The sequence below is a fragment of the Phragmites australis genome, chromosome 2 (assembly GCF_958298935.1).
Source record: "Phragmites australis chromosome 2, lpPhrAust1.1, whole genome shotgun sequence".
Taxonomy (NCBI): Eukaryota; Viridiplantae; Streptophyta; class Magnoliopsida; order Poales; family Poaceae; genus Phragmites; species Phragmites australis.
Genome location: NC_084922.1, coordinates 30,181,758 through 30,193,930, shown reverse-complemented (window position 1 = coordinate 30,193,930; position 12,173 = coordinate 30,181,758). Strand labels below are relative to the sequence as shown.

General features: G+C 40.3%; 1 protein-coding gene across 1 annotated transcript; it reads right to left on the bottom strand.

Moving 5' to 3' along the window:
- Nucleotides 1-5,777: 5,777 nt before the first annotated feature.
- On the bottom strand, nt 5,778-6,569 carry LOC133909993 (uncharacterized). The gene has a single exon (XM_062352515.1). It carries the CDS (start codon nt 6,486-6,488, stop codon nt 6,204-6,206), a length of 285 nt encoding a protein of 94 aa, XP_062208499.1. The 5' UTR covers nt 6,489-6,569; the 3' UTR covers nt 5,778-6,203.
- Nucleotides 6,570-12,173: the final 5,604 nt, after the last annotated feature.

The window sequence follows — 12,173 nt, the reverse complement described above, 5'->3', positions numbered from 1 at the left end:
CATTTGAAGGTGTGGCATGTTTTTAGAGCCTAGAGGAAGCTCATACAGACTTGAGAAGATGTTTAAGCCACTAAAGTGCTTAAAGTGATTATCCAAAGCAATTAAGTACAAGATTAGAGAGTATTTAATGCTTATAGGCCTAGAGTGAGTTGTAGCTAGGTGCTGCAGCTTGAAGAAGGGATCAAGGAGTGATCATAGGTTATACCGAGTGGTACATTGGTGCCTTAGAGTCTTAGTGACTCACCGGCATCTTGGGCCTTGGTGGCTCAAGATTGTTGACCCTCTGACTTAGTGTGGAGCGGTGGCAAGACATGTGTACGGGGACACGAAGACTATTGTCTTGGTGGCTCAAGCTCCGAAGTGATCACGGCAGCAAGTGACCAGAATAGTGGCTAGTGGTGATACCTTGCATTGGTGGCGTGGTTGCATATCGTGCTTGAGACCTTGTCTTGATGCCTTGGTAGCTCAAGAGCCATGAACGAAAGAGTCATGCTGACCGGAAGCATATTCTTTATGAAGCTCCAACGTGGACTGAAGGTGGCATTCATGCCATCGATACCACGGGATAAAAATTCCTTGGGCTGAGTTTGTCTCTCTCTACCTTATTAATGTTTCCGCATTTACATACTTGCAATTTACTTTGCTACAGTAGGTTACAATCCTCTTGAGCGGTAGAGTAGACACATTAGATAAACCTAGAGCACTTTTAGATATAAATTGAGATAGGTTTATCTTGTAAGGTTTTTGGAGCCAATTTGGTTTAAGTTTCTAAGTGTTCTAATTCACCCTCTCTTAGGACGTTACCATTCCTCACAATTGGTATCAGAGTCTCGTGCTCTTGATAGGCTTAATATCCTAGAGTTGTGACATCCGGAGTTATGATGGATACCTAAAGTGTTCCACTTTTTGATGGTATAAATTTCCCCCGTTAGAAAATTGTAATGTCTTGTTATTTGGAAGCTAAGAATCTAGATGTTTGGAGAGTCACTGAGTATGGGATGAGTCCTCGCATCACCAATAAGGAGAGGCAATTAGATGCATTGGCAAAGAATATATTTTTATCATATTTAAGTATTGATGTATTTAATCATGTTTATTCTCTTACCAATGTATATGATATTTAGACTAGTCTTATTGAAATACATGAAGGCACAAAGGATGTGCTCAATGAGAAATATCATGTGCTTATTACTAAGCTCAACATCATCAAATAATTTGCCCATAAATGTGCTAATGACATGTACTCACGTTTGAATATTCTTATCAATGAGATAAATAAGCTATGTTTGACATCAATTGACGATGATCAAGTGGTGAGCATAATACTTCAAGCTCTTCTTCCGAAGTACAAGTTCATAGTCTCCATCATCTACGATAACAATGACATCAAAAAGATGACTCCAAGTCAAATGCTCGGCAAGATCACCACACATGAGATGACCATGAACATGGAGGTTAAAGCTTCTTCCTCATCCAACGCCAAGAACCTTACTCTCACAAGCAAACAAGCTCAATGCCAACATATGAAGGCAAGAATGAGGAGACAAGAGCAAGAGTCAAGCTCAAGTGAAGATGATGGAGATGAATATAAAGATGAAGAGAGCAATAAAGATGATGAGCAAAGTATATCAAGTGATGAAGAAATGTACCCTGAAGTCGTCAAGCTCATCTCTCAAGTGGAGAAGAACATCAAGAAGATTAATGCCAAGATTGATCATAGAATCTCCATGAAAGATTTGGTCAAAAAAATTGATCACATCAAGAAGGAGAAGAATATGAAGAGTAAGAGGGAGATAAGGTTGCAAGCATGGAAAGATGGGTGAGTGAAGATGAATATTCAAGCTCAAGTGATGAGAGCTTCGCCACCCACTCCTCTAAGAGAAGCTCATCCTCAAGGAAATCATCACGCAAGTCATCATTGTGCAAGTCATCACGCAAGTGCCTTATAGCCAAAGGTATGGATAGCGATGTAAGTGATGATAAATCCAAAGAGGATTCTCTCTCATATGATAAACTCCTTTATTTGATCAATGAGCAACAAAGGGTCCTTAATAAATAATCTAAGGAACTTAAGAAATTAATACCCTCAATGACATTCATGCTACCTTTGTTTCTAATTATGAGCAATTATTAATAAAATTCAATTTACTTAACAAGGAGAATGAAGAGCTTAAGGCAAAATTTATGTTCATTGAATCTCAATATAAGATCCATTTGAAGTAATCTATCTCTCTATTTAATTTCAATCCTAAGGTAGATGCTTGTACTTTCTTGTGATTATTTAATTGATTTATCTATCTCACCCCTTTGCAATGAGATATGTGTTGATAATGTTCTTATAGCCATCTAATGAACTCATTGCACAAGAAAATGATGAGCTCAAGCAAAAAGTGAAAAAGCTCAAGAAAGACTTGGCAAGATTAAAAGGCAAAAACTATATCCAATCAACTCAAGATAACCATGCTACTATGGTTGAGAAGCTTGCGAAGGGGTCTACTATGACATACTTCAAATATCATCAAGAAGGCACCAGTCCTTCCAATATAAGCAAGTCAAGAAGGAGACCAATGAGAAGAAGAAAGTGATGAACCTCTTCAACAAGACCTCCAACATCTACACCAAGCTTAACTACAAGATTAAAACTAAGAGCAACCACTACAAGCTCAAGAAGAAGAACAATGGCAAGGTGGTTGCACATATAGTTGGGAGAAAGAATTGGAAGTGGAACCAACCTATTTGGTACCCAAGAAATTCATCACCAATATGAAGGGACCCTAATCGGTTTGGGTTCCAAAGAAGACTTGAAGCCCGAGGCTGCTATGGGATTTGGAGACTTGGCTCACAAAATGAAGTGAAAGTTCAAACAAAGAAGCCAAATGTATAGGATTGGGCGCTTTGATGAAGATCATGATCATTATATACCTAAATCCCTATCAAAGGTAAAAAAAAGAGGTAATGGAGTTAGATGCAAAAACTTTCAGTTGTTGTAGCTCATTTCCTTGTCGAGGATTGCATGTGCATATTTTAATTTATTGCAATGCCTAGTGTAGGTTTTCATATGGTAGGTTTCTTGTGTTTCTCTTTTTTTATGAGCAACCTATATGGTTTATTAATTGTGAGTTATTTTTATAGCATTAGTTTCACAATTGATATCTTTAATATGCCATGAACCAATCTATAGGGGTATCCTTCCTATTGTTATAAATAACAAGTGCATATGTCTCGCAAGTATCAAAACTTGTATGCACACTTTTAGAGAGAGTATATCCTATAGGTTGTGATTTTGATACTAACATGTGTTGCTAGATGTCTCTTTTGTAGTCTAATAGAGAAATCAATACGTCTCCGGAGGTATGTAATACTTAAAGGCTTCAATTGGTATTATTGTCAATTTATTTATTCATTTAAGCTATCTCTATGTATGATATGACTTAACTTCCTACCTCTACTTATTGTCTAGATATGCATATATTACTATATTCCTATAAGTAGTATTCACAAGTGGATTTCATTATATGTATGCATATACAAAGGGAGAGTTTAGATTATATCATGTGAGTTTTATGAATTATAATTCTTGTTTGTCTTTTTCAATTATATCAATGCCTCATACCCTTACAATTAGTATCATTTCATATGAATCATGATTTATGAAGCTCTCTCCCATGTACTCTAATGCTCTTTCTCAAGTTAAACATATGTTTGTAGCCTTTTTTGAGATTATTGACCAAGGGAGAGAAGTTTAATGACCAAAGCAAGAAGTAAGAAGCAAGATATAAGATGTTCAGGAATGCTGAAGTTGACAAAGGGGGGAAGAATAAGATACAAGAAGCAACATAAGACACCTAGGTTGACAAATGGGAGAAGTTTTTGCATGGGTCGATAAAGGGAGATAGTGGCAATGGAGAAAGTGTGAGCTACAACAAAGGGAGACCAAATGGTAAGAACATGCATCCAAGCAATATGGTAACGCTTTGTGCTCTTTACAATTGATATCATTTATTATTTGTCATTTGCTTTGGTTGTGTTGTTATCAATTACTAAAAAAGGGGATATTGTAGCGAAAATTGCCCTATTATGCCATGATTGTGATTTTGATGATTAATGACAATATAGTTATTGGGATTAACATGTTTGTTAAGAATATATGTTAGTAGGTCTCTTGGATCCAATACATCAAAAAAACCACAATAATCAGGACAAAGTTTGATTGTATTGGAGAAGTCTCAGGAGAATTGATCTCACCGAAAAGTCTGGTATTCAGGAATTTGCACTCATTGGAGCATTGTGCACAGAAGCTGATAGCCTCACCGGATAGTCTGGTGAATAGGACATGAAGTCACCAGAGTATTTCTAATAAAGGGGAAGAATGCTGAGGACCTTATTGTATAGTCTGGTAATCTGCACAGGGTAACACCGGAGCATTTATTTCAGAGAAGAATGCCAGTAAAGAAGACTGAAGATCAACCCACCGAAAGGTCCGATGCTTGGTTTGTATACATCGGATTATAGCACCGGAGCATTCCTACGGAGATGACTACAAGTCTTGAAGAATGAAGAACAACCCACCGGAAGATCTGGTGCTCTGAAGATCAATGCACCGGAGCATTTTTTGCAGAGAAGAAGTGGCGCAGTCTAGCTCATGATAACTCACTGGAAGGTCTGGTGATCAATTTGAAGGCATACCAGAGTGTTCGGTGTTCACAGGGGAATGGCATGGAGTTTCAACGGCTAGTTTCTGATGTTGTACTCACTGGATGATCCGGTGTTAATACTACTTTTCTCATCGGATCATCCGGTGTTAACAGCTTTTCTAAGTCGTCGGGAAAACGGCTAGTTGGCAGGTTTAAGGCTATAAATACCCCTCTACTCAATTATTTGAGGGTGTGACATGCTGTTGGAGTCTAAAGAAAGCTCATACACACTTGAGAAGATATTCAAGCCATCAAAGTGCTTAAAGTGATTATCTAAGATAATTAAGCACAAGATTAAAGAGTGTTTAGTGCTTAGTGGCTCAAGCTTGTTAACATTCTGACTTGACGTGGAGCGACGGCAAGACATGTGTACGAGGACACAGAGATCCTTGCCTTGGTGGTCCAAGCTCAAAAGTGATCACGGCTAATGGTGAGATCTTGGCTTGGTGGCACATTATGCTTGAGATCTTGTCTTTGTGACTTGGTAGCTTAAGAGCCGTGACCGGAAGAGTCGTGCCGACCAGGATCATATCCTTTGTGGAGCTCTAATGTGGACTAGGGGTGGTATTCATACCATCGATACTACAGGATAAAATCCCTTGTGCCGAGTTTTTCTCTCTATCTTATTAAATTTTCGCATTTACATACTTGAAATGTACCTTACTAGAGTAGGTTGCAATCCTCTTGAGTGGTAGAGTAGACACACTAGATAAACCTAAAGCACATTTAGATAAAAATTGAGATAGGTTTATCTTGTAAAGTTTTTAAAACCAATTTAGTTTAGATTTCTAAATGTCCTAATTCATACTCCTCTTAGGACGTTACCATTCCTCACAGCTGATGTGTGGTGATGCTTGTTAGCTATTGCGACGAAATTGACCAACCGATGAGGCGGCAAGTCGAGCGATGGTCTGCAATCGCCGAGCAGTCGAACAATCAAATCTCTCGGCTGCAGAGACACTTCTCTTTTTTTTCTGACTATGATACCGCTTTGTTCTTTTATTAGACCTTAACTAACAATACTTATGGTTGGGCTACTTAGCCAACAATACGCTATTTAGACTAAAAAATAAGGAGAGAAGTTGACAAGCCGCTGCTCTCTGAACCTTCAAAAGATAAGCGCAAGGAAGAATATACCCAGGTCGACCCAGCTTGAGGGTCCCTGAGATTTGGGGGCCTTGTGCGGTCGCTCAGGCCGCACATGCGCAGGGACGGCACTGGGGCAGGGTCAGGGGCTCCCGTTTTCAAATAGGAAGAGGAAAACAGTTCCTTGTGAAGACAATGGAACGCAATACATATTCTCCAAAAGAGAAACAGAGAACAGTTTATTTACAGCTTCTGGTGGTGGAAGTCGAAAGCCACAGAGAAATGGCGAACAAAGAAGAACGAAAACAAATGAAAGAATCAACAAATCACACTTGGGAGTTGGAACGGCAAGACTCGAGCCGTTCTCCCGCTTCTTTGCTTGCCCTCCCCAGCACGGCGTGATTAAGGTTTCAGCAAGACCTTTCAGAGCCTGAATCCGAAGCGCACGAAGAAGAAGCAGAGCCGCGCCACCACCACCACGGACTCCACCAGCCACAGCAGGTGGTACGCCACCCGATGGAACAGCGCGGCCAGCACGTTCCCGCGCGGCTTCCTCCACCGCAGCGCCGAGGCGAACGCGCCCGCCCGGAGCTTCCGCCTCGGCGACGACTGCGCCGACGCTGCCTCATCGCCATCGCTCCCGGCCGGCTTCCTCCTCGGAGTCATCCGCCTCCGCATCCACTCACGAACCTTGCTGCCGCCCGCCATCCAAGCCGAACGATCGGTCGGTCGGTCGGTCTCTCAGCTGAGTGCCTACCTTTGTTGTCAGTTGTTTCAGCTTTGCAAGTGCATGACCTCCTCTTCTCGCGTGAACCTTTTATCCTGCGACGCCACGCGGTTGGCTGAGCTGACGATGCCGCCGCCTTGGCGCCTTCACTCGAATTTCCCAATTCACAGGTACTGCCACTAGTGCTACAGCATCACAGCATCGATGGAGATGGAACAGAACACTTGACGATTCAAAGTCAGACCGCGCCTTGGTCAACAGGTCAGGTGAGTCTCAAGGCTGAGGCGTTTGCCAGGAAGGTTCTGATCGGAAGCTAGAGCCGCGCACCGTGCTGATGTACGGCAGATGGTGGCTTGGGGAATGGGATTAGATAGAAGATTTTGTAGTAGCTAGGATTTCATTGGGCTTATTATAAATTTATAATCATCACTAGTAAGGTGGCTCCTACAAATAGTATAGCTATACCTAGTATAATATTTTTTTTATCATAATTCCTCTATCAGAAATATAAGTATATAGTCTAGTATGATATAAACTGGTTTGTGGTTACTCATCTCCCTCATTTTTCCCTGTCTTGCTCCTCCATATTCTTTGTGCTCTCCACATCTCTGCTGCCTTAGATCATAGGCAAATCCACCATTCTGGCAAGCCCTGGCACTCACAAAATTTGCCTGGCCACGGGAACCCCCTACCCCTGGGCACCAGGACTGGTCGTAGTCCATGGATTCGTCGTCGGCGATTCAGGCAATTTAAGGCATTAAGCGCTCGCGAAGAAGAAGGGTATAAGCGCAAAGCAAGCTCACAAATCGGCACTGGGCCGCACCCACACGCAAGATGGTTGCCACTATAGCCCAGTCCACACCTTATGGTTGCCCGTTGTCGTCCTCCAGAGGCTCCAAGACTCCACTCCACGCTCGTGCTCATGCGCTTGCCGCTCGACCAGTATATCAAACTATGTCTAAGTGTTGATTGTCGTGCATGTGCACCCGACCAGCGAGCGCCCATATCAAAATTGGTGGCTCCCCAATCGGTCAATCCTCAATTTGGCCGTATGATGCTTGCAGCCTGCCGCCTTGCCCAGATCTCATAGAGCTACAGGGATGCCAGTTGCTGTTGTGCTCTTCTTGCAGCCTTCGCCCTGGGTCTAACGTTGTCGTTTGTTCTCCTCAACTCCTTTCGTAGCTCCTTTGCTCCTCGGCTCCTCCATTGCAGTGAGTTTGTGTTCATGTTTAGTTTAGGGTTCTTCATTTTTTTTCTGAATTTTTTTTATTCAAATAGTAGGTGAGCCAAGACATAGCTTTACTTTTTACTGTTTATCAAGAACTAAGTGGTGTTCAGTAACCACATGTGATCTTTCCAGTAGGGAAAGAGTAAGGTAGAGCTCTGTTGCTGACTTCAGAAATAGCATATCTATTTTTAAAATATTAATATTTTAGTGTTTGTAAACTCGGAAACATGATAATAGCTTGTTAACTTATTAAAAATATCTTACAGTCCTTCTACCATTCTTGATGTAACTATTACAATAGTTTGCTTGCCAACAAAATCTTCAGTCAAATAATGAACTACATCTCCCCATAACATTATCCTAACTTTATGATCCCTGAACTTTATGTGCCAGACTATACAATTTTTATTCGAAAGTAAGAAAAAACCATTTCCATCATTTCGAGTAAATTAAATTAAAGACATAAGGTAATTGTAATGTAACAATACTCAAATATGTTGTTATTCTAATTTTCTTCTGCAGTATAGCTTGTTCTCATGTGTATAGTACATGACAAAGGTTAAGAGAAATTATACTTGATTTTAATGAGGTTATCAACATGCAAATTTAAAGTTGTTAACACCATCAATAATATTGACAGTTGCCTTAGTAAATATATCGTTTCATTGTACCTAACATATAAAATGGTGCCAAGAAAGTGATTCTTTGGAGCTTATATTATCAAGTATACTACATTGTTTATTATCTAATCAGATGGCATCAAACCCTTATTTTTATTACCCAATCACTACGGTGTGTGTACACCACATCAAAAAGATAATGTCTCGATTGTACTCTTAGCCTCATTGTATCACTCCTCATGGGTGTTGCTTGCTTCAATGGTAAGATGAGAATGGAAAAAAAGGTAGAAATTTACTTGCATCTTTGCTCAAACTTAATTACAGTCAATTACAGATGTTTTATCTTCTAATGCATTTCTAATTACTTTGTATTTGTTCTAAAGATATATCTACTAAGATCATCTCCAACAGATACTTTAAAAATCTATCCCATATAACACTGTTACAACATCCCTTATCACTATTACAGCATCTCCTATTTTTTTCCATCTCCAACAATTACTCTATTTCTTGCCTATCATTACTTTCCATCTCTCCTCAGGCCCACAGTCATATGCAACTACAGTAATGCGGAATCTTTTTTCCTTCGGCAAAGTTGCCAGCGTCGGCATCCATCTGTATTCCTGTAGCACTGGATGGGGACTCTGTTGGAGAGCTCCGATCGGCAAAAGTGGTCGGCAAAAGCGCTATAGGGATGGAGAAAGTGATCGGCATAGTAAATTGCCTCCTTTGTTGGAGATAGCCTAACAGTATGTTGTGTCCATTTTTGCTTTGCCTTGGCAAACCACAGAGATGTGATTGATGGCGTCACTTTCCACCCAGTTTGTCCTTCCAACCAGTTTGTCCTGAAAGAGCTCAAAAGCATCACAGACAGTCTTCCAAAAACAAAAAACTACCACCTGTCCACCGCAGTCCTGATCCTTTCAAAATTTCTTTTAACAATAAATATGTTTTGCTGCTTCTTTGGAAATTTTGTGTACATGATCCTTGAATAATTCGTACCATTTTCTATGATAGGAGGAGTCCTGTTCTGCTTTATGATTTATGAAATATTCTGCAGTATCTCAACATTTTACATGGGGATTAAATTATCACAAGGTAGCAACCCAAGTGAGAAAAATTAACATGTGAAAACAATGCAAACATATTCTAGTTTCTAAAAAAACATTATTTTGATTTGTAAAATACTAAATTTTGCAACTCACTATAAAAAACTATTTTTAGAGGCGGTTGATAACTCGTTTTTACATGCATTTAGCGTATCCGCTTGTAATCAAAGACCTGTCGAAATGGACGGTTTCCACATACGTAAAAAAGCTGCCTGTAAAAATCTATTATCACAGGCAGTTCATTTAAGAAACCGTCTGTGAAAATAGGTTTCCACATGCGGTTTCTTAAACGGGCCGCCTATAAAAACCGATTTTCACAGACGGTTCCTTAAGCGGACCGTCTGTAATAATTGATCCCCAAATCGTCATTTTTTTATCAAAAAAGCAAAAAAAAAAATAACTGACCAGGCACCCCACACATTTTTTTCGCAAGTCACGTAAATTTTCACGCGAAATACGCACGCGTACGGTTCTTAGCACTCGAACTCGGGACCTCTCAACTCACGCGAACCTTCCACCATCCTACCAGAGAAATGCTAGTGACACTAACATCATATTTAATCCTTTTGATATCTTATATTTGAAACTTCAAATGATTATTTGTGCATATAAATGACTTTTCAACTATAAAGTTGTAGATCTCGTTGAAGGCTACAATTTTTATATAGAGTTTATGCTCATCTGACTTAGCATAAAAAAATTATAAATTTTTTGATACGTTGTCCCTAATTTCTACTGGCGGTTCCTTATGTGAATTGCCTGTAGAAATGATACGGTTCACATAAGAAACCGCATGTAGAAATCAATGAATTTTTTTAAGAATTTATTTGAGGCAGTAAATATTATTAGAAATTATAAATATTAGCTCATATTTTTTAATCAAACTAATTAAAATGAGTACTAATAAGCTCTGATTTACCCATAAAAATATTTAAAAAATTGAACCTTTTATACTCTAAATAAAATCAATAATTAAATGAAAAAATATAAAATCACACATACCCACGCTCGGGTAGACGAACGTGGACAAGCCCATCTAGATTTTTTTACGGGATCAGCTGATCTAAGATCTTCAATAATATTCTCTTCGTATCCATGACCCTGTCCGCTTCTGACCTTGAACCAAACAGCCGGCAGGAGAAAAAAAAAGGTGAATGGACGATCCCATCCAGCCCAGGACGGTGAACCAAACACACGGTTACTGGCGTAGTCCCCCGGCCGTGTCCGCGAAGTACGTCTCCTCGAATTCTGCGACGGTTTGCAGCTGAAGCAATCTAGCAAAAAAGTACGAGCTCTTGTCGTCGGTTCCGCAGTCGAAACAATCTATAGAGCGCCCCTGAGGTACAGATCGGTGGACGGATAGCTATTTTGGGCTCATGTTTGATATGGTATTTTCTTGTCGAGCTGTGGATGGACACGAAGAAAGCACCGACGCATACATTTGTTGCATCGCCGCCGGCTGGCTGGCTAATGGCGCACTGGGCGTATACGTGCAGCTGGATCCTGCCGCTCGGCTCGTCGCCTGTGGCCTGGTAACGGGAATCTCTGGCCCGGCCGTCCATAGATCATCTTCTCCTGCGTGCCTGTTGCATCGTTGTCTCATGTGTATTATGCCCGTACCCGTACTTGCGTATTTATGGGAGCCGGACTCCATCTTATGTACTTCCTACTATTGAAGTTTAAATCTTATATGTGAAATTGGAACCTACATTAGAATTTGATATGGATTATTTATTTTAATATTTACCGTTAAATGATTGTAACAATCAATGATGTAAATTATTTTTTTAATTAACATGATATTTTTGTGATTTTGAGAACGAAGGTGCGGTGCCGTGCCGTGGCGAGGTGCTGGTTGCCGCTCGGTTTGGTTGATCGGTTCGTCATCTCTGATGCCATGCTACTCGTGAAAGTTTGACTCCGAGGACAATTAGGCTAGCTCCAACGGCTTCCTTTCGGGAATCAAAATCCCGTCGTGAAGGGATTTTCGTTCCTTTCAGCGTTTCAACGGTTTCCCTTTACGGTTCTCTTCACGACGGGATTCCCAGGGTCATTCACTTCAGGACGAGATTCTCTCTCCTTTTCCTTTGTGATTCCTCTTGAAGAAAAGCTGTTGGAGATGAGAGAAAATAAAAGGAATGGAAACGGAAAAAGGAATCGAGAAGTGAACGAAATAAAGAGAATATGGTTGAAGATAGTCTTACGTGAGGGAGAGGTTAGTTGCTCTTTCTTTCCTTTTATGTTTACATTTTCGTTTCTAGAAGTACATAGCTCATGATTAGCTAGGGCTCTAGAATGTCGTTAGCTCGTTTCCCTTAGCAACGGTCAGGCCATATTCAGTCCGCCAGTGCGCACGTGGCCCAATAGACTTACTCTTTCTACAATTTTCTTTTCGATTTCTTTCTCTTTTTCGTTCTTTATATTTATCCTCTATGATGTAAATTTATGTTTTTTTCTTACATGTGCTATCAACAATTTCAAAGACTTCATGCAACAATTTACAGAACCTACTTCAACAAGTGGAAAGACCTTAATCAACCTTTTCTTTAGCCTATTCAACATATCGAAAGGAAATATAAACAATTCGTTCTCAAGCCTCTTCAGAAATCAGTGAAATCAACATATGTTGCCAAACAAAACATGTAGGCGCTGGCGGTCGTGCCAATGAACTCAACTCACACAATGACATCAGGCAGGCCGCTGATCAAC